The following is a 22,155-nucleotide window of genomic DNA, read 5'->3' as shown; positions in this document are numbered from 1 at the left end:
GCAGCTGAGCCTGGCAAGACCTACCAAAGCACAAGCAGGATCCTTGTGTCTTGCAGAATTATCTTTGCTAAGAGGAGCTCAGGAGGTAGAACAGATGGACATACCTTAAGTTCATTCTCTGATATGACCCATGCTACACCAAGCACCTACTCTGTGCCAAGCCCTGCATTGAAGGCAGGTATGAGACAGCAGACAAGGCCAGATGACCTTGGAAGCCCCAAGTCCTATGGGGGCAAGAGATATAAAAAAACAAGCACCGACATCGATAAAGAATTTCAACCTTTCAGGGTAACTGTGTGTGATGATGGATGTGTTTATAATTTTGATTGTGGAAATTATTACACAGTATATACATATAGCAAATCACATTGTATACCTTGAATACATACAATTTTTATTTGTCAATTATACCTTAATGAAGCTGGGGAAAGAAGTTTTCTTACTTGGGTTGATACATCATCTTCAGAGTGTGAGCAATAGAATTATTGCCATAACATCATTATTAATAATTAATGAAAATATGTAGTCATTTAAAGAACTACAACCTTTGATAGCCCGGTACCAGATGGAGACGGCGTTGGGTGTGATTTATGGATGGTGCTTGGGAGCATCTTCCTGGGAGACTGGGAGCATCGTGGAGGGTGGCTTGTCAGCGGAGACTGCAGGGATTCAGAGGACCCCCATGTGGAGAAGCAAGGGAGAGTGAATGGGTGTGGGAGAGTGAATGGGTGTGGAAGGGAGAGTGAATGGGTGTGGAAGGGAGAGTGAATGGGTGTGGAAGGGAGAGTGAATGGGTGTGGGAGGGAGAGTGAATGGGTGTGGAAGGGAGAGTGAATGGGTGTGGAAGGATTCAAGTGAAAGGCTCCAAGGAACATCATGTTAAACACTGAACAAGAAACTAAAAATGGAATGGAGTAGAAAGAGAGGCTATCAAGGAAGGGGCTTTTTGGAAACACAGAAATTTCATCTAAAGCCTGCAGCACACCCCAAACCCATGGCAGAACGACACCCATGACAGAACGACACCCACACCCATGACGAATGACAGGTGCAAAGACCCTGAGCAGGAACGAGCTTGGCCTGTCAGGAGAAGCTAAAGAGCCAGGGAGTCCGGAATGTGTGTGGCGGGGGAGCAGAGTCCAGGATGAGGGCAGGGGCGGGCACTGCGTAGACATGTAGGTCAGTGCGGCCCAGCACGCACTCTGAATGTCACAAGATGGCCCGGGGAGGATGATTGGGGTGAGAGACGGAGTCATATTTACATATTTCCCACATCATCAACCTCCATGAGGCTGAATTCACTGGACAGTCCTGGGTCTCCCATCATGCAACCCATCAAAACCATTTTGCATAGTTGGTGGCTCCCCTGCTTTAGAAACAGTCTTCACCTGACTTCCAGGGACCTTGCCCTCCTGAGTTTCCTCAAACTCCACTGGCCGCTCCCTGCCAACCTCCTTTGCTCCTTCCACATTTCCCTAACACTGTGACACTTGGCTTTGTGGCTCAAAAGTTGGTTCTTTCTTGCTTTCACTAATTATTTTGCATGTTATACCTAGAGTCCTCCCCCTACCCCAGGCAAGTATTCCAGTGTGTTTCGTAAGTGTGTCTGTTTGTATGCACTTGAGAAACATGCTTTTCTCTGTAATGTGTCATGTTTCATTGTATTGCCCACCTAGTGTCTTCTCCGGGTATAGGTTCTGTCTCAAACAGGACTATGAGGCCCTTTGGCCTCATCTTCCTCTCCCCTCCCTGCCATGTTCTGGGTCTTCCTGGCACCCCAGATCAGCCTTGTCCGCACGTGAGACAGGGGAGCCACACAGGCTTTGCCTCAGGCTGCACCAGGACATTCCTCAGAGCTGAGTCCTGTCCACACAGCCTGCTTGCCGGAAACCATGCAGGACCCATCTTCCTCCTGCTCTGATCAAACCCCAAGAACCATATCACCAGGGGCCATGGCAGGGATGATCTTCTAATGAAAAAGAACCATTTGCTTGTTCTCTTCACAACTGAACATGAGTGAAGGGAGATGTGCACCCACTTAAAAGTTTGGCTCTTCTCTCTGCAGAAGCCCCTCCACTCCCTCACTTTGTTCAAGTTCAGTCACTTATCCACACTCCAGACATGGCCTGAGCATGCCTTCAAGCCAGCCTCACAGAGACACCATGCAGGAAGGGCACAGGATAAGGCATAGGCAGCCTAAGGGCAGCAATGCGTAAGGAGAGCACACAGAATTCAGGGGGAGCCAGAGGTGGCCACTGCCCTTGGTCTTAACCCTTTTTGGGCCTCAGGGCCCTGCATGTAAAAATGGGCTTCCTAAGAATATCAACCCTGGTGAGATGTGGTGAGGAATGAACACAGCAGTGGTGTGGCTTAACACAGCTGCTAGTAACAAGAAAAACCTAGTCCATGAGACATCTGCTCCATGTGGACAGGATGGGGTGACCCCGAGGGGAGGATACTAACTCCCTCTGTTGGTGGGGATGGGCAACCAGGGAATGCTACACAGAGCAGGTGTCATGTCTCTGGGGTTTTGCAGAGAAAAACTAAACATAGGGTAGTTGCTCCTTGAGTTTTTATTCACTGTTTTAGCAGGAACTATTAACAAATAAAGGCTTTAGTTTCAAACAAACAAATTGACAAAAAATATCTTATTTCTCTAGAGGGCAGGGAAAGTATAAAATTCTGAATTTTCATGTCGAGTATGATCCAAGTTAGAGGAACTCGGTCACCTGCAAACCTCTCCCTCCCTCAACGGGAAGGAATTTGAGGCTTCCTAGGTGACCAGGAGCCGGGCTTCTTTTGTTGCCTTAATTTCCGTTCATCTGAGAGAAAATGAAAGCCAGGGTCTTTGTGCTCCAAGCCAAGGCCCAGATGCAGGCTGCCTGCTCCCCAGATGAGACTTCCTGGGCTGCCTCTCCCAGCCTGAACCAGCACCACGCACCCTAGAGAGAGGCTGAGTCCCCACTGTTCCCCTGGGGCCCATGGAAGCCCCTGCCTGAGCCTGTGGTCCTGGGAGCTGGGGAGAAGGTAGAGATGCTGCTATCAGAGGTCCCGGCTAAGGACAAGTGGGGCAGGTGGGGCAGGTACTGCTGGCCATGGATGGAAAGGCAGGTGAGTTCCAAGACCCTAGCGGGCCAAGGACTGCTCAGGCCCCTTGGGAGCAGACCTGCTCCCCAGAGAGTCACCTGGCAAAGGCAGAATCTCCTCGTGACATCTCAGAAGCTTGTCCAACACCAGAAGGCAAGCCCCGCCTATTTAACGTGAGGCCTTAGGACCAGCCTCCCTGGATGGGGCATCCGAAGGGCCCCTCCCTCCCTCCAAATGCACTCAGCCTGCAGAGGATACAAGGGACCAGGGAAAAAGAAAGACCTGAGGGCCTCTGTATAAAGGGCTGGCCATCTGTGCTAGGACAAGTTGCTGCTTCTGCTATAGGAAGCCCAGATAGGACTGGACTGGACTCAGACCACTTACCCCAGAAGTCCAAAAACCCAATCTCTGCATGTCTCTGAGAGGTCAGGGGGCTGGGATTCTAGAGCTGCTGGTTAATCCCAAACTCCAGCCCATGCTGATGGTCCAGGTATCCAGCTTACCCTCAGCCATCTTCTGGGACACATGAAGCAAACAAAATAGCCCTATGGTTCCATCTTCATTTTTCAGACAATTGCCCAGGGCTGAACAAGAGCTGGTGGGTTAATCCCCTCATTTCCAGTAACCTTGGGCCTTCAGGACAGAGTCCATGGCCTCATTTCTGAATCTGCTTTGTCATTGTTCAAGCCTGTTACTGGCATGTGACAACAATGGGGGAGGGGGTGTGTTACAGGCTCCTGAGTCAAAGCTCCTAGTTACACATCTAGGCCTAAACACGTGGCTATGGGACCCTGTGGAAGTTATCCATCCTCTCTGTGTTTTGCTTTCCCCCATCTATAAATGGGATAATAAAAGGTACTACCTCATCATGTTGCAGTGAAGAAAAAATGACCCAGTCATTAGCTGGGTCCCTTGCACACTACAGGTGCTTAGGAGACATTAGTCCTGCTCTAACCCCTGCCACATGCCTGGCCTGGAAGGGGCTTTCTGGAGACCCTGGCTCAGGGCGCTGGCTGCCTGTGAAAGGGAGGCCCAGGAGCCCAGGTCCACAAGGAGCCCTGAGGTCTGTGAGATGTGCTGACCTCACCTGGCACAGACAAGGGGAGAGAGGGGGAGCTGGTCAGGGTCCAGCTGTTGGGGGAGGCGAGTGAGGGAATTCACTCTTGACGGGGTGCCTTTTCCACTAAATTAACATTGCCCCAGTCTGACAGAGCGGCAGAACACCATGCCCATCCTCACATCAAGAGCCAGCCTCCAGCACCAGGAAACCCCTGCCTCCAGCTGGCCATGATGATGACAGAACAGGCTAAATGAGAGGAACCTGGCTTTGCCCCGAGGGTTGGTGGGTGGGGAAGGCGATCAGCAGCCAGGGCTCTGGGGAAGAGGAGCATGGCCACCAGGCACCTCCAGGGTGAGACCAGGCCCAGCTCCCCTGGCTCTAAAACACAAGCTTCTTGGGAACCTCCCATGGGAACTCGCTTCTTCCGAAATGGCCGTAGCATGCTGTCTTCTGGTAGATGGGCTTCTTCAAGTCCAAATCCCTGCATGTCCAGCAGAAGGGAAGGGCATTGGAAGATGGAACAGGAGCAGGGTTTCTTTCTCCATTTCAAGGACAGGAGGGAGCAATGAACTGTAGCACAGCCCTCCTCACATGGCACTACACCTCCCCCCAGCGGTTGCACACACACATCCTATCTGTGCCATACCACGGTCTCGTTTTATAGCCCCACGGATGCTCAGAGGTTCACAGACCAGGACCTAACTCCAGCCTTCGGATGCCTTTCTCCTCCCACTCCACTTACCTGGCCCAGGCCAGTGTTGACACCACCAAGCTCTGGAAACAGGGAATAGACTTGCTGACTCGATTCCCAGCCATTTGAGCCATTTGGCTTTATATTAATAATTATTTTCCTAAGATCCCCGCCTGCCTCCCAGCTGCTCAGAGATGGCCCCACCGGAGTTGGTGTTGACTGGGTCAGCAGGAACCTGGGGCGGCCTCCTTCAACCTGACAGCCAGGCTTTCTGCCCTGAGGATGCAGTGTGCTGTACCAGGAGCTCACAGACCCTCCCACTTCTGAGAGGCAGAAACATCCTCCTTTCTGCCTCCCTTTCAGGTGAGGTGAGCAACTGGGCAAGGAGGGAGCAAGGTCCTGTGTAATAGCGGAGCATGGCACTTTACCTGACAATGACACCCGGCCGGAGGTCGAAGTTCTTACGCACCACATCCAGCAGCTCTTGCTCTGTCTTCTGAGAGGTTCCGTAGGTGAAGATGGAAATGGACAGCGGCTCGGCCACACCAATGGCATAGGAAACCTTCCAGCAAGGCGCAGCGTCAGGGACTGAAGCCTCTGTGTGGGCCCTGCCCCTCTCAGCAGCTTTGCCCTTCTTCTGAAGGGACCAGAGGGGACCACACGTCTCTTGCCCAGCATGCTCCCCTGCAATTTGCCTGCTACCTTCACCGAGGACAGTTATTCTACGTGCCCCTCTCCCTGAAGATTTTAGTTTTCCCTCCCCCAGGTTTTCAGAGCCCTGGCCACAGTGCCCAACACAATCACACAATCACAACCTTGGGCAAAGCGTGCGGCTTTCCCACCGGGCCAACATCCCCTTACTTAGGGCAGAGCTGGGCAGGGGTCTTCCGCTGCAACAGGACGGTGGTGGGTGGAGGGGCTTACCTGGACGAGCACTCTCCGGCAGAGCCCTGCCTTCACCAGAGACTTGGCCACCCAGCGGGCAGCGTATGCAGCTGAGCGGTCCACCTTGGTGTAGTCCTTCCCAGAGAATGCCCCACCACCATGAGCCCCCCAGCCACCATAGGTGTCCACAATAATCTTACGGCCAGTGACACCCGCATCCCCCTGCGGAGGGAGAGAAATCAAGATAAGAAGCAGAGCCAGCCCCTAGATGTTAGAGGGGGCTAAAGAACTCTGATGGCAGCTGAACTGCAACTCAGGAACGATGTCCTGGGGCTGCCCACAGACATTTTCGTAAGACTCCTTTGCCCAAAACTCTGGACCCCACTCCCAGCTCAGTCACTGCCCACATACTGAAATCAGGTAACCTGCCAAAGCTTCATTAGAAAGGGCAGAAGGTGGGCCAGGGGTTCTCTGGGGTCACAGCCACTCCCTAATGCCTTTGTTACTGAGTCCATCACAATGCAGAGATCCAACTGCAGGCAGGAATTGCACTGTCAAAAATACAACCCTGGCTGGTGCCACCTAGCAAATGCCATGTTGTCCACTTCCCAAGTGTGCTCTGGGCAACATCAGTCAATAGTCATGCCTTTAAAAGGGTGGGAGTTCTATGTTATATGATTTGGGGAAGTCTGCCTACTCTACCCCCGCTTTTAGAGATCCACAGTTCACACTAGTATGTCTAGGCTTTGAGAAGTCCTGCAAGAAAAAACAATTAAGTGTTACCTCCTTCTACCCTGTATTTCTACATTCCACTTGCTCCTGGAACCCAGGATGGGGCTCAGCTCTGTGGCAAAGCACGCAAGCTGAGGGCCCAGGCAGTGGGCAGCAGCCTGGCAGCGGTGCTCTGCAACCTCCACTCCTCACACTTGCAGTACAGGAGAGGGGCCAGTGGCGCCCTGTCTAAAACACCCTGCCACACCCAGGCGCCCACAACAGCCAGAGGCAGCCTGTGGTGAAGATCTGGAAACAGCCACCTGGGAACAGCTGGCCATGTGCAAATGCTGCAGCGGGGAATGTGCACCAGAGCAGGGCAAGGTGCAGCGGCCATGGGTAAGGTCGTGGTCACTTGAGATGGCGGGAGTGGGAGGGCCCGGCAGTGCTAAGTGGAGGAATCCTAGGGATATGCCCCCAATTTCCCACACACTGTCAGACACATAGCAGACCTCCCCAGAGACCGCACTAAATGTACAGAGCCTAAAATTCACCAACTTTACATTTAGTCCATGGTCAGAGCCAGCTGACCCACTCCAAGCTAACTTGCGGTTTTCCTGCTCTGAGACATAAGCAACCCCAGTAACAAAGACAAACCAGGGCGTCGTTCAGAGACAAGGATGCACCTGGGGACCTCCAATGACAAACCGCCCACTGGGCTGCAGGTGGTAGATGGTGTCTTTGTCCAGGTACTTGGCCGGCACGACGGCCCTGATGACCTGCTCCTTCAGGGCCCTGCGCATCTCCTCCAGCGTGATGTCTTCGTTATGCTGCACGGAGATGACGATGGTGTGGATGCGCACGGGGATGACTGCGCCATTGTCCTGCATGTACTGAACTGTCACCTGTCCATCAGAAGGGTGGGGGAGACACTGTGAGGCTGAGACTGAGCGAATGGCACATGGTGGCCAGGCACAGACACCCAGGAGGAGGTGGGCAGGGCTCCCAGAAGCCAAGTGGGGCCTCCTGTCTTCAAAGGGTGTTGGGGGAGTTAATCTGACACATTCTTACATTCAAAAAATTGCCTGGTGCTGTGGGGGGACTGGGTGTAAGGCCCAGTTATTCTCACATGGGACCACAATTAGCACTGCCTGGAGACTTGAGTTTCCTCTCAACTTATGACCCCTCTTCTGTCTCAGACGTATCCAGGTGCCAGCAAATGTCCCCATGGCCAAAGCCCTTTCTTGACCCTCTATAGCCCAGGAGGTATCTCTCCTCCTGCCAATGATGCAGATAAGAAAGCCAAGGATCCAAAATGTAAATGTCTTGGTCAAGATCACACAGCTGGAAGAGTTGGGACCTGACCTGGAGCTGCACAGGCTGGTAGACAGGGCTCTTCCAAGAAGAAGGTTGGTTGCTGCTGAAGACCCTGTGCTGGCCACAAGCCCAATACTGCTGAAAGCAGCATGGACCCACAAGAGCAGGGCTCAGAGGATCTTAGGAACATGTGGTGTCTGCAGGGGTGCAGCTCTGCCAGAGGACCCTGGGAGGAACACTGGCCAGTGGGCATGGGACTGCTCCCATCCCAGGGCCTGGACAGAACCATGGGGCAGCAAACAGTGGCTCCCTGGGACTGTGCCTGCAGCAAGCTCTCTACCTCCCCAAGGCTACTCAGGTATCCATCAAACCCTGGATCTGTAACAAACTCCTACTCTCTGCTCTGCCTGGTCTAAGGAGCAACAGGGAAGGTCCAGAAGAAGCAGAAGAAAGAGCCCTGGCCACGTGAGATCTGCATGAGATGGCCCGACGCACACAGATCTCGTGAGCTGAGAGCAGCCCTCAAATGCCAGGCTGTGCACACATAGGGTCCTGGGAGAGGGGCTGGAATCTGGGGTAGGACACTCCCGGGAAGACAGGCACTGTCTGTGACAGACTCTAGGACTGGGTCTGCTGCGTGGAGCCTCAGGAAAAGGCGCACAGCCGGGGAGGGTGCTCAGGCCGTCTCCACTGTTCCCCTGGGTGACTCCACCCCCACCCGGTAGACTCCACGCAGTGGCCTTGCAGAACTGCAGAACAGGGTGGCAGAGCAAAGGGCCCTGAGCACAGCGCTTATCTCATCACGTCAGCAAGATGTGGGGAAAAACACACCATGGAAAACACAGCTCTGATCAGGTACAAAAATAGCCATCTGCACTGCCACCCAGGCCTCACTATCAGCAGCAGGGATTTGTTCAGGTGGAAGGACCCATCCTGCTCACAGCCAGCACTCCGGCTGGATAAAGACACTGCTTCACAAACAGGGTGCGGAGCAGGGGACCTAGACAAGCCGTGCCTGGCCCAGGGCCTCTCTCATGGAGGGAGTGAGTCGAGCAAGCCAGGCTGTTTGGAGGCCAGCAGGCGAGGGGCCTCCTGGAGCCCCACAGCAAGCCTGCACCCCCTGCAACTGGAGCTGGTCTGTGGTCCTGCCTGTGGCAGGGGAGTGAGGCTGACTCTGGTATCCGTATTGGCATTTTCAAGACAATTCTTCAAAGGAAGGGAAGCCCTAAAAGAGCCCATCCTACCCTCCCTTCCTTGCTGACCCGTAAACCTAGAAACCCTCTATTTCATATCTAAGCACAATGAACCTGCTTCAGCAGGTCCAGTAGGTGGTCCCTCTGTTCCTCTCTCTTGCACAACGAAGAGAAAAACAGTCAGCGCCATTGGCTGCCTCCCCTCCCTGTTCTAAGATTTCCCCTTCTGTGAATCTTCACCCTGCTTCTATGTTGCAGCACCATTCTAGTCCAGGACAGGACAGGCAGGCCGACATCATGGGCCCCTTTCTTTAGGTGCCATCACAATCTACACGCTTTAGCTCTCCTAACCCACGACCTCCAAGAACACCCAATGAATGCTGATGGTTCCCATCCCCCCTTGGGGGGGTCACGTGGATAACACAGGAAGTCCCAAGGAAAGGTTTCCTTTGGGCATAAGCACGCTTCCCTGCCCGAGTACAGCCAGTATGCAACCTCTACCCTGTGCATGGCCTGACACTTGCGCAAGAAGGAACTCCATCTCTGTACAGCTGGAGTTGTACATGGAGCCACACACAGCACGCTGAGCTACAGCACCATGGCTGCCAGATTCCAAGTGCAGGACAAGAGAAGGCGCTGTCTGCTAGTGGCCAGAGATGGCATCCCAGAGGAGGTAGAACTTTGCTGGCCACTCAAGGACAGGTGAGGACCAGAGAGAGAGCTCAGGTAAAGCAAAGCCCTAAGAAACAAGGGGACCATGAGCGAAATGATGTCAATGAAGCAAAGATGGGGTGGGGCAGGCAGAGGCAGGTAAAGTTGGAAGACCATAAAAGGTTCTGAATGCCAGAATAACAAGTGGATTTCCCCTGTCCCCTTGTAGGAAGCCAAAAGTTGTAGAAAACACTGAACAGATGTTAGGAAGTTAAAAATGAAGCCTAAAGGGAATTAACTGGAATTTCTAAGCAGGGAGAACCTTTGGGAGGGTAGGGCACTGATCCTGGCCTGGCTGGGATGATAGAAGCCCTGGGGAAGGCTGGACTGGAGTGAGAGGAGTGCTTGATGGGGCAAACTGGGGCAAACTGGGGACATGGGTAGGTGGAGAGAGATGGCACTGAACAGGATTGGGGAAGGGCAGGCAGGAGGTGGCAGGGTGCTGCACACAGCAGGCTCTCAGGGCCCATCTGCTTGGAGGGTGACCAGAGAAACCCACAGGCGGGAGATGTGGGAGCTGAGTATGTGAGAATGGTGTCCATGAGCATGGACACAGGGAGAGAGGTTGTGCAGGACGAAGTGCTGGGAACTTGGGAATCACAAGAGGGGTCATTGGGGTTAAGCAGGGAGGGGATACAGGAGTGAGGTGCTAGGAGGCCTGTGTCTCTGCTAACACTTGCATCACCCCAGCCTTCAAATATAGGCCTCCGGTTGATTTCAACACTGCAGAGAGACGAGAGGTCAGGGCCCACGGGGTTGGAGATGGAAACAACAGAGGTAAAGCCTTTTCATGAGAAACAAAGATTAAAAAAAGGGCTATGATGAGACAGACGGCACAGACACAGCACAGACACACCACAGACAGCCTGTTCAGGACAAAGAGGCCTGGAAATATGGAAGCCAGTTAAGAAGTATGTTTGTGGCAGGATTTGGGGACTCGTTAGTCAATGTTTGCTAATGAGCAAACAAACAAACAAAAAAACCCAGAACTATCCTTTCCATTTTTCTGTATTTTTGAAACTTTTTATAATAGAATGTGAGAAGCATCTCTAGCTGAAGATTTTTCACATAAATAGTTCTTTTCAAAACTGACCATTCTTTGATGCCTAGACTGAATATTTTGATCTTAAAAATGACAGAATCAAGAGGATTTGGGGGTGTTAAAGCTTCTGTCTACGGCTCTCCCGGGGTCATTCAGCTGCTCACCTGAGTCTTAGAGTCAGGCCGCAGCCAGGGGAGGAGGCCGGAGCGCCTGAGGTCCGCCATCCGGGCGTTGAGCTTGTGGGCAAGGATGATGGTGAGGGGCATGCACTCCTCTGTCTCGTCAGTGGCGTAGCCGAACATCAAACCCTGTGGTGAGAGAGCAGGCTGAGCGGCGCCCACCCTAGACCAAGAGGACAGCGGCTCTCTCCAAGCCCGAAATCTGCCTGGTGTGTCCACGTTGATTGGGTGCCTCCTCCATGGAGCTTTCCACTGGCACGTGCAGGGGAAGGATGTCATCCCTGACCCCCAACACTCTAGGAGGGGGAGACAAGCCCAAACCCAGTGTTAGCAACCACAGCCATCCACAGCATGGCCGTGAAGCTGAGGTACCCAACTCATTCCTGGCTCTTGTGCTAGGATGAGAGTGATTCCTGTGTTACCCACCCCTCAGTATGGTTAACTCACTGCTCATGAACTTTCCCAGCCAGCTCAACACACAGCTCCCACATGCAGTGCCGAGCTACCTGATCTCCTGCCCCGACATCCTCCTCGTTTCTGTCCAGATGGACGCACTGGGCAATATCCGGGGATTGCTGCTCCAAAGCCACCAGCACGTTGCAAGTCTTGAAGTCAAAGCCTAGGTGGAAGCAAAGTGAGCCCAAGTGGGGCACAGGTCAGATGGAGGGGGCCATGAGCTTCCCGATGGATGGCTCCGTTCCCGACATGCCATTTGATGTCAGGGTGGGGTGTCCCTAACTAACCAGGGTCTGTCTAGGCCCACAGCTGAGGCCCAGGATGGGAGAGGCCCTGCACCTTCATGTAGAACTCTTTGGCCAATGAAAATTCTCTGTGGTGTATTTTATTGTGCTCAATTAGAACTTGGTTAACACACACACACACACACACACACCCTACAGAGACCTGCAGATTAAAACAAGGTGATGCCAAGGCTCCTCTGGCTGAGGATGGTGGCTGACTCATACCCTGCCCCTTAGGCTCTACCCCAGGTGCCTCTCAGAACCCAGTTTGCTATCACTGCACTAGGAGAAAATCAAGAGCCCTTTTGACACTGTCACTCAGAAGCCCAGCTGTGTGCCTGACACAACTATTAAACATGCTGAACAAATACAGGGTACATGAACTATACAGACTCCCCGAGCCAGGGTCCTCTGACCCTGAGAGGTACACAGAGTCTGGGGCAAATGGAAAAGCCACCTGCCCTTTCCCGTCTGCAAAGCTGAGGCACGGGGTATAGGCCTGCTACCCCTGGCACGCTGGGCACTGATTTGGGAAAGTCTGGACTAGCAGTAGCTCAGCCCTGGGAGCCCCATGAGGAAACTGCTATGCACCGAGACTGTGCACACCTCCTCACAGTTGTGCTGGGCTCAGCCACAGGGACTGTGAGAATAAGGGGCTGAATACATGGATGCCCCCACCACGTCAAGCATAGTGACACACTCACTTTCCAAACTCTCACAGCCATGTTCTTTCCCATCTATCCTCCTACCCACACAGCCTGAAAGGACTTACAGAGAAAACACACAGATCCAAGCTGTTGTTTCTGTACAAGCTTCAGGTGGGGATCTACTGCCAAGGAATAAAACTGAAGCTTTTCAGTCTGACACAGCCCTTGCTCCCAGGACTCCTTGAGCCAACATGAACTCAGGTTTAGCCGTCAGCATGATATACTTTTCCATCTCCACTAGGTCCCTGCCTAGAACGTTCTTCCTCCAGCTCCCACCCCACATGCCCAAACCCTATGTCCACCCTCAGTGCATGTCCCCGGACCTGCCTGCAGTTCATCACACATGATGCCAGGAACTTACCCCTGGGCACCTCATGTTGCATCATATACCCTAGGAGTATCAGGTCACCTTTGCCCTTTACACCTTCCTGTTTCCTAATGAATGTTTTTGAATGCACAAATCAATGAACAGTCTTTAAAGAACTGCCAAAGGCTGTCCTGTTCTGCACCGAACATTTCACAGTTTACCTAATCACTGTCTGTCTAAATAACGAATCTCCCCAGGGCTCAAAAATCAAGCAAGGGCTCCAAGGAATTTGGAAAAACAGAACTTAGGGGACCAAGAGGAGAGGTACAGGGCTTGGAAAGGACAATGAGGCCAGCAACACCACAGCCAGGAGCAATGAGGAGCCATTGGCCTGAGACCCTGCTAAAGCTGTTACTGCACATGACCTAAGGCTGTTCCTGTCCATCGAGCACAGGTAAATGGACAAACTTGGGCACAGGGAACCTCAGCCCGCTGAGCCCAACTCAGCCATGGCTGGGCTCTCGCTCATTTCTCCTTCCTAGGGAACATTGCCTCCTGGAAAATTTCCCTCCTACCTAATGCAGAATAAGTTTTGCACTTGAATAAGGTCTAAATGTACATAAACAAACTGGCTTTTCTTGGTAGAACAGGCTCCGTGTGGTAACGCCTCAGGAAGCTGCAGCTCTGGGACAATGTGTTTCCTCGGTGAATACCCTCATGTCCCGACCAGGAGAACTAACCGGCTCTTACTGCTTCTCTTCCCACTGAGTCTCAAAATCACTGTCATCTATTCAACCAACAGTAATTGCTCATGAGCGCTTTGGGCTGCGCCAGGCCGTGGCTGGACTGAACCTCTGTGAGTCTGCACCATCATACCATGAGTGGGCTCTCTCACTTACAAAGGGGGGGTGTCTGGCATCTCTACATACCCTGACCCACAGGATGCCACACATCACCCTAAGCAACCATTATGTGTCACAGGCAGAAATGAACACATTTAAAGTCATGCTTCTCTCTGTGCCTCTTGATTACAGGTGTTTATCTAGGCAGGTTGACCTGCAAGTGGGTCTTTTCACCATGGTGTGAGGTCACCACATCTCTCACAGTGATTTCAGAGAATTAGGGAGAGAGCCAACAGAGAGCCAAAATGGATTTTTCTTTAAAAATTGGAATTGCCTGAACATCTAATGCCAGAGACCAATGTGGAGACTCTAACAATGGGGACCAGAGCCCTGCCCAGGAAGCCAGTGTGGACAAAGGGTCCCTGAAACTCCTGCAGAATGTGATCGCACACAGGCCCTCCGCACCTGGTGCTTGCTCTCTGGGTCCTCTGCTGCCCCCCAGGCTGTACCGCTGCCTGGCCTGCCCAGCCTCAGATGTTGGAATCTGCTTCAAGGCTCTGCTAGGGCCTGTGCCCCTTCCCTGGGTGGTGGCCCTACACTATGTGGCACAGGTGCTAACCTGGACCAGCCTCGTCTGCTGTCAGCACCAGTTCTGGACTGAGTCATCTTGCTCCATGTCTATGATTAGAAGTATGTTTAGTGGAAGACAGGAGTCCCGAGCCTAGTGGCTGCTTACCCTGTGATCTCACACAGACTGTTTACTCCTCTAGCCCTCCATTTCCTCGTCTGCATAAGTACATAAATGATTAGGAAAACACAAGAGACTATCACCAGTACCTGGCAGGGAGCATATCTCCAAAGAAGGGCAGCCCCCTTTATTCAGTGCGTCTTTCTCTCCAAAGCCTTTGCCAGTGCCAAGAAGGCAGGACCAAAACAAGCCCAGTCAACAACAGAAGGCAGGACCAAAACAAGCCCAGTCAACAACAGATGGGCATGTGCTGGGCCTGCTGGGCATAGTCACCTGTTGGCCATCCTTATGCCAGAGCCTTTGACCTCTGAAACCTGACAGACGAGTGTAAGAGTGTTTTCCTCCTGGTAGTGTTGATACTCCCATCAGGCTGAAAGGCGCGGGTTTGACTCAGCATCGGGGTCTCTATTAGCAGAGAGTAACAGGGATTTCAGACCCGGAGGCCTGCCCTCACCCTTGGCCGAGTCATCATAGCCGATGTGCTTGATGGTGTCCCTCACCACTCGCTGGTAATCCACCATGGCCATTGAAGTGATCTCACCACACAGCAGCACCATGCCGGTCTTGCACACCGTCTCTGAAAGGGAGTGGGGAGAGTTAGCAGCCAAGTGCCAGCAAAGGGAAGCTCATATTCCCAGACCTCTCACAGCGTGGACAAAGAAGACACACAAGGGGCCTTATGAGGAATGGATTCCAGAAGGAAAATAGAAATGTCAATAAAAAGAAAAAATCCTAGCACCAAGCACTGAGCATCTTTCAATGCTGTCTTGGAAAGAGTCAGTTGTAAGTGGTGATCCTGGACAACTTATTTAACCCCTCTAAGTCTCTGTTCCCTCATCTACTTAATAAAGCTATTTATAAGATTGCTGTGTGGATTAAAGGGAGATGATGGTTGTATGTAGCTGTCATAAAGAACGTAGTCCACACATGTGACCCCCCATTCCCGACATTGCTAAACCTCCACTGCAGGCTTTAGGGAGTGGGATCCAGACCAAAAAAATCAAAGCAGGCCAACCTTCTCTCCAGATATTTACAAAAATATAAGGGTAGAATCTACCCTCAGAGGGGGATGAATCCCTGTAGTATTCAATACAGGGGTGAGGATGCAACCAGAGAGAGAAGGATGGGTCCGTGCAGTGGACAGGACATGACAATGACAGTAAGGAGAGCAGGACTCTGGTCTTCACACTGCGGAACTCTACCCCATGGCCTTGGGGCGCCGTGCTCCTGTCTCTAAAATGAATAGCCTGGACCTGATCACCCTGGGGGCCCTCCAGGCTTCAGAGTCCCTGACTCTGCCACTGTGCCATGGGCTTCAAGCCAGGCAAGTTTTCTCACCAAACAACTTATCCCACAAATAAAGATGAAGATCTTCAGCCTACATGAGTCTTCAGACACAATAAATTATGCAGATGGGAGCCAGGGCTTCAGTACTTTAGTTTAACATTAATGTCTCTTAGAAAAGCCATTGATTTATTGAAAAACAATTGATGAAGATGCTGCCTTCCAGTTGCTATTAAATGGGGGACACTAATTATTTTAAAACCTAAATCATACCACAAACTAGGAAAGAAAACAAGAGAAGCCAGGTATCTGTGCAGCCAACAGAGGCTCCTAGAATGAGGGCGCAGCTTACAACCATCTAGGCAGCTACCTGTGTTTCCAGCTGTTTCATCGCGTCTGGAAGATTCACCTAAGAACTTTGAAAGACCTCCTTGTTCCCAATGAGATCAAGCATCAGAAAGGCCATGTGCTGGTCCAACCCTCTGCTATTTATGGTTGCTATGACATCTAACATCAGATTCTTGCTAAAAATAATTATCTATTTGTTTCATGGTTAGAAATGTTTTTCCTCCCTGTTATTACACAGGCGAGGTCTCATAATTGAGAAATCTACTGCAGAGCAGAGGACATGGGTTTTGGAACTGAGGAGTATGGCTCGTTTGTCTTATGCCCATGATTAACTTCTCAGTCTAGCCACTTAGCTCTCCAGCAGGAAGGGATCGGGTGTTTCTTACCACAGGCCACCTTGGCATTGGGGTCTTGCTTGAGGTGGGCATCCAGCACTGCGTCACTGATCTGGTCACAGATCTTATCTGGGCAAGAGCAAATATGGGTCAGAATCACAAAAATATTAGGGATAACAAATTGAAATGTTAAAATAATTAGATATCTTTTCAGTTTACATATCAACTTATCTACCAGAGGGAAAACACTTTTTTAAAGTATAAGAAATTAGAAACACTTTAAAATTTTTATTTCTTTCCATTCCTGCCTAATTTTGGATGACATGTATTATATAAAGTCACAGAATGCCCTAAAAAAGAAACAACATTTGTTTTTTTTTGAAATGGAGTCTCGGTCTATCACCCAGGCTGGAGTGCAGTGGTGCGATCTCGGTTCACTGCACTCTCCACCTCCCGGGTTCCAAGCAATCCTCCCACCTCAGCCTCCCAAGTAGCTAGGATTACAGGCATGCACTACCATGCCCGGCTAATTTGTTTTGCATTTTCAGTAGAGATGGCATTTCACCACGTTGGCCAGGCTGGTCTTGAACTCCTGGCCTCAAGTGATCCCCCTGCCTCAGCCTCTGAAAGTGCTGGGATTACAGGTGTTAGCCACTGCACCCAGTCAAAATCAGCTCTTCTAGGAGTCTCAAGCAACTCACACATATACAAACACAAACACGTTCTTCTAAATAAAAAGTCTCTCATTCCTCATCATGTTCCCTTTACTTCTAACATCTAGAAAAGTCCTGGAAATGAACTCAAAAATAGTTAAGAAGTCAATTTTACCTCTTTGCCAAGAGGTAAAGTCAGACGGCTCAAACAGTTGCATTGCATGGCAGGTTCCACAAGATGCAATGCACCGTATATAAAACACCACACCCAAGTACATGACTCCACCCATAAGAATTCTACAAGATATCCCCTATACATCATTGCTGTTTGCAGAATACTTCCATAAGCAGCTCTCAGATCCTCCCACATGGTCACTCAGCCTCCTGAAAGCCAGGTGTCCTTAGAGCTGAGTTTGACCTCTTCAATTAAGGTGGGACTGACAAGGGTTCAATATGAGCTGGAATTTGATTTTATTCCTCCACTATTTGCCTTAAAGACTCTGCAGGGTCTAGAATGTAAAGCACTAAATGGTGCTTGTAGGAAAATCCACTCTTACTTTGGGGTTATGCAAACTGTCAATATCTACAAATTAAGAAATAAAAGTGATATCTACTTACATATATTCTAGCTCATTCAGTGTTAAAAATACCCACAGTCTCCTCTTAATAGAGTAATATGTTTTTGTTAAGAATGCAGATCCAGAATCAAGCAATTTGGCTCTCAAAAGCAGATGTTACATTCTGTAATTAAAGATATTCACTAACTCCCTAATCTTTCCTTTAGAAACTACTGCTAAACATACGTTTGAGGTTGTGTTTTTTTTCTTTTCTTTCCTTCCTTCCTTCCTTCCTTCCTTCCTTCCTTCCTTCCTTCCTTCCTTCCTTCCTTCCTTCCTTCCTTCCTTCCTTCCTCTCTCTCTCTCTCTCTCTCTCTCTTTCTTTCTTTCTTTCTTTCTTTCTTTCTGCAGACCCTGGTAGCACCTTTAGGTTTGTCTGAGCACATCGCCTCTGCATACCTCTATCACTGAAGGCCTCCCGCTGATAAAATATCCTAAAACAAATACATGCTAGCCACCTTACGCCTACCCATCAGGGTTCCTAGAAGCTTGTTGACTGATCATTGATTGTGGATGTCTCTGCCTGTGCAAAGACACAGCTCACAGGCTCCCACTCTGCCTAGGGAAATCCAACATGAAGAGGAACAAAGCTGGAGTCCAGCAGGGACTTCCAGATAGCACCACACACCAAGACAACAGCCAAGGAGGTTGCTTCTGAATTGTTGTTTTTGGTTTTGCCTTTCAAAATTTTTATCAATATCACTTAGTAGACTTAAGATAGCCAATAGCTGGGTTTTTTTTTTTGTTTGTTTTTTTGTTTGTTTTTTTTGGAAAACCGGAAAAGAAAAACTTTATCTTTCTAGCAGAGAGGAATTCAGCAATGGAATAACAAGCACAAAGTCACCTAGCCTTTATGGAAACTGATTTACCTGGACAATTATAATGGCAAGTACAAGGGACAATCAGACAAACTGATTGGCTGTCATTAAGTATACAAAACAATCAACTGATTGGCTGGCATGTTCATTCTCAGTCCTCTGAGCACACGGCTGCTGCACACAATGGGCCATCCTTGGGACCACTGGCCACTGCATGCCAAAAAACCCACTTCCTCCGCATGGAGTGAATCTTTCTCCTAAGCTATACATGAGGTTCACAGCCATGGAGCTGATCAGAATGTATCTGAGATTGAAAATACAGTACACCTAGATACTTTATACAGTTATGCACAATGAAAGAGGCTATTTACATTGAACTGAGCTAAGTCACATAAAAAACTCAATTCAATTCAAGGTTTTTCAACAGCTGCACTATTAACATTTTGGGCCAGATAATTCTTTGTTGAGAGGCTGTCCTGTGCACTGCAGGATGCTTAGCAGTGTGCCCGACCTCTACTCAACAGATGCAAATAGCACCTTACCCCACCTCCTATAGTTGTGACAACCACAAATGTCTCCAGACAGTACAAAATGCTCTTGGGGGGTGTGGGGCAAAACTACCACCCGTCAAAAACTACTGGCTAAAGTATATGGAAGGAGTAGTGCACTGAGGTGTCCAAAGCCAAGTTACAAGGTAGGAAAGATAAATATCTTTGAGGAAGAACAAGAGCAAGGAAGATAGAAAAGGGCAGACTTCGTAATAAGTTAGCAAACACTCAAATGAATTTTGAAGAGGTACTTAAATACAGAAGTCTGCACATCTATCCCCCAGGGGTCTCCAAGAGCAGTGGTTCTCAGTGTGGTTCACACCCCAGAGCATCAGCATCTCCTGGGAACTTGTCAAAAATGCAAATTCTGGAGCCTCTCCCAAGACCTACTGAATCGGAAACTCTGGAGGGTGGGGCGCAGCCCTCTGTGTCTTAACAAGCCCTCTGGGGGATTCTGAAGCACCCTGAAGTTTGAGAGCCACTGTCCTACACTTGAGGCTCTGAATGTTCTGGTCCTAGTTCTCACCGTCATCAAGGAAGCTTCTCTCACTTCCCCACATCACAGTCCACCTACTTTTCAGGCACCAAAATGAATGCCTAAATTTTCTTCCTGTTTAGAAGGTCTTCTATCCTGCTCTTACAGAATGTCACTGAGTCGCCAGCACCTAGAGGTCTACCCCTGCAGCGACCAGGGTGCAGGCTTTCATGCCTAAGTTGCACATGTTTTACATGCAAAACTTAGTCACCCATGGTCTTGTTTCAGGAACATTCTCTGTTGACTTAAATTGGCCATTGATAACAGATTAAAGCTTTGCTCAAAAAAAAAAAATACATATAAAAAGTTAAGACCTGATCATACATTTTGCATGTGCCATACTCTTAGCCAGCCAGCTGCTACTCCCTGTCTTGGCCCCACCGTGCTGGCATGCTGGTGGTGGGCCACAGCACGGCTTCATCAGGAGGGACCGTTTTATGAAACTACTCCATGCTGTTTCTCTAGCGATCCCTTCTGGTAACTCACACACATTGCTCTGAAGAGTTCTAGGAAAAGTGACTCCTACAGGTACGAAGTTACAGTCAGATAGGAGGAATGAGCTCTGACATTCCATTGTGCAGTAGGGTGACTGAAGGGCTAGAAGAGGGAATTTTGAATGTTTTCACCACAAAGAAGTAGTCAATGTCTGTGGCAATGGGCATGCCCATTACCCTAATTTCATCATTACATGTTATACTCATGGATCAAAACAACACACCGTACCCCATAAATATGCACAATTATTATGTGTCAATTACAACCATTTGTAAGCGACTCCCTCAGTATAGGCTTGGAATGATAGTTTTCCAGTCATTCCAGGACAGCCTACTTACCTGGGTGTCCCTCTCCCACAGACTCCGATGTGAACATGAAGGCTCCTTCTTCACTTAGAGAGTGGTCACACAAGCCATCTACTGGTCCATTCATCTTCTCACACTTCTCCACTCACGCTTCTTCCAGGGAACAATTTTAAGGCTGTGACTTTGCCTGAGTTTTTTTCTTCTTCTTCCTCTTCTTCTTCTTCTTCTTCTTCTTTCAACTCAACAGGCTTGTCTTTGGCAGAGCCACGGGGATCACTTCTGCCTAACTGCCTGTGAGCACGTGAGAACAGGCGAGGACTGCTGAGAAGGGAGGGAGCGGATGGAACTCAGGATGTGTCCCACCCTCCAGCTTGCCACAGCTTGCTCCTGAGCGACTCCTATATATGGAAAAGCGAAAGTGCCTGAATAATCATGTGAGAAAATTGGAGGAGTCCATTTCCTAAGAGGGGGGTCTTCTTACCTGGAGGAATTTCAGTTCTTACCCCTGACTTTCCAAACTCTAAGCACCTGGTCAAGGTAAGGTAAAGAAGGCTGTATAGTTCTGCAGAATTGAAGCTCCTTTGGGACTCTCCTTCAGCTCTCAGCCAATCTCAGTAGTGCTCCAGAGTTCACAACTCACCTTGGAGAGCAGGGGGTCTGTGGTCACCCAGAGATACAAGCAGGCAATAAGAAACTCTGTCTCAGAGATATGGTTTAGGCTAAGATTGCAACAGTGCCTTTGCTGTTGGGTGTCCCCTCCTCCCCTGCATCTCATCTGGATTGGTCTCTTCCCCTTCTACCTTCTCAGGGAGAGCAGGAGCACGCACCTGTATTCTGAGCCAGCTGTGGTGTTACACAACAGATTCATTTTAGAGGAAAAGCTTTGAGTCCACGTGTTTCTGCTAACAGAAACCACCTAAACTGTCAACTTCTCTAAAAGGCTGGCAGGCATTTTAACAAGCAAGATCTTTAAAAAGTATCTATCTGGGGAGGTTACAGAGAACAATGTGTGTGTGTGTGTGTGTTTTAGAAAAAAATGCTTTTGAGAAATGGATTCATTACATGGAAATTATCAAAGTCCAGTTTCCCAAAGCTTCCAGATGATAAACATCTACATATTCAGTTCTATACATGTAATAAACATCGTGTTCACATAACTCTTGCATTATTTTTGCTTTGACCAAAAAAAGTAGTAAACAGGATTATATCTTTAGTTCATGTACTAAATGACAGTGTCTCACACTCTCAGATCCAGCTGCATCCTCAGACCCAAGGAACAATGGGGAATTGAGACCACAGAGAATGAGGATGGGTGGAGAAACCAGTTCCCACTAGAATGCAATAAAAAGTAATCAACCATAACCTTGTGCATCAAAGCTTGGACTGTGGGAAGCAAAAGTTAGGAGGCAATAGCCCCACCTAACAATTCTGGTGACCAAACCCCTCTCTGAGTTCATTATACAAGCATTTCAAAAAAATTTTTCTGGCACACATTCTGGTGCTCCAAAGCTTGAGTTCTGCTAACTGATGACCAGTCAAACATCATCCCTTCAGAGAATTAAAACAGTACTGAAGTGACCTCTTCTGGAATGAAGCAAGGGATGTTACATACGCATAGCCAATCAACGGCATTTAACAAGGAGTGAACTGAAGTGCTTAGGCACAAGACTTGAAAGTTCAGAGAGGAAAAGTCCACTGGGAAGGGATGGACAAATGAGGAATCAAACAGGGACTTTAGACAACATCGCCTTGTCATTGCCACCACACAGGACCCCTCTGTTTGCACTTAAGCTATTTCAACATTGCTGGCCCTTAGTAAATTTCTTCTGGGTACATTAGTTTTAAACCTAGAGGCAATATGAGCTAATGTTTAATTTGAACTGTAGAACTAGGTGACCCTAGCAGTTAAAATTGTATGATAACAATTATGTTCCACGTTTGATTTAAGAACAAGATGATGTGTAAGTAGCAGGTAGGTACTCTTCAAGGTTCCTAGA

General features: G+C 49.6%; 3 protein-coding genes across 6 annotated transcripts in view; 2 read left to right on the top strand and 1 right to left on the bottom strand.

The window, feature by feature from the left end:
• Positions 1-22,155, top strand: part of PLAC9 (placenta associated 9) — a 325,463-nt gene that overhangs the window by 139,113 nt on the left and 164,195 nt on the right. The gene's annotated exons all lie outside the window — the stretch shown is intronic.
• Positions 1-22,155, top strand: part of DYDC2 (DPY30 domain containing 2) — a 127,780-nt gene that overhangs the window by 32,064 nt on the left and 73,561 nt on the right. The window contains exon 1 of one of the 2 annotated variants that reach the window (XM_050803549.1): positions 3,518-3,521. The exons of the other annotated variant lie outside the window; for it this stretch is intronic. The gene's annotated coding sequence lies outside the window, so the exon portion shown is untranslated. Of the gene's footprint in view, positions 1-3,517; positions 3,522-22,155 lie in introns of those variants that run through there. 2 annotated transcript variants of the gene reach the window in all.
• Positions 2,556-20,891, bottom strand: MAT1A (methionine adenosyltransferase 1A). 3 transcript variants are annotated; one of them, XM_050803498.1, is made up of 10 exons: positions 20,799-20,891; positions 20,192-20,556; positions 16,239-16,316; positions 14,675-14,797; positions 11,383-11,495; positions 10,862-11,005; positions 7,121-7,339; positions 5,763-5,945; positions 5,267-5,400; positions 2,556-4,628 (listed from the first exon to the last, which is right to left on the bottom strand). In XM_050803498.1, the coding sequence occupies exons 2-10, from the start codon at positions 20,283-20,285 to the stop codon at positions 4,526-4,528; spliced, it is 1,191 nt and encodes a 396-aa protein (XP_050659455.1). In that variant the 5' UTR covers positions 20,286-20,556; positions 20,799-20,891; the 3' UTR covers positions 2,556-4,525. The 3 variants fall into 3 exon arrangements, with proteins under 3 accessions (XP_050659455.1, XP_050659453.1, XP_050659454.1); XM_050803496.1 differs by having other exon boundaries at positions 20,640-20,867; XM_050803497.1 differs by having other exon boundaries at positions 20,662-20,867.

Source organism: Macaca thibetana, chromosome 9 (assembly GCF_024542745.1).
Source record: "Macaca thibetana thibetana isolate TM-01 chromosome 9, ASM2454274v1, whole genome shotgun sequence".
NCBI classification, from domain to species: Eukaryota; Metazoa; Chordata; class Mammalia; order Primates; family Cercopithecidae; genus Macaca; species Macaca thibetana.
This window is presented reverse-complemented; position numbering and strand designations above follow the sequence as displayed.

Excerpts from the sequence above, each read along its gene's own strand:
- MAT1A (XM_050803498.1), bottom strand. The coding sequence starts at position 20,285 with ATGAATGGACCAGTAGATGGCTTGTGTGACCACTCTCTAAGTGAAGAA. Across the intron at positions 11,496-14,674 it reads CTATGATGACTCGGCCAAGG|GCTTTGACTTCAAGACTTGC; the intron begins GTGAGGGCAGGC and ends GCTTCCACCTAG. Across the intron at positions 11,006-11,382 it reads ATGTCGGGGCAGGAGATCAG|GGTTTGATGTTCGGCTACGC; the intron begins GTAGCTCGGCAC and ends CTCTCACCACAG.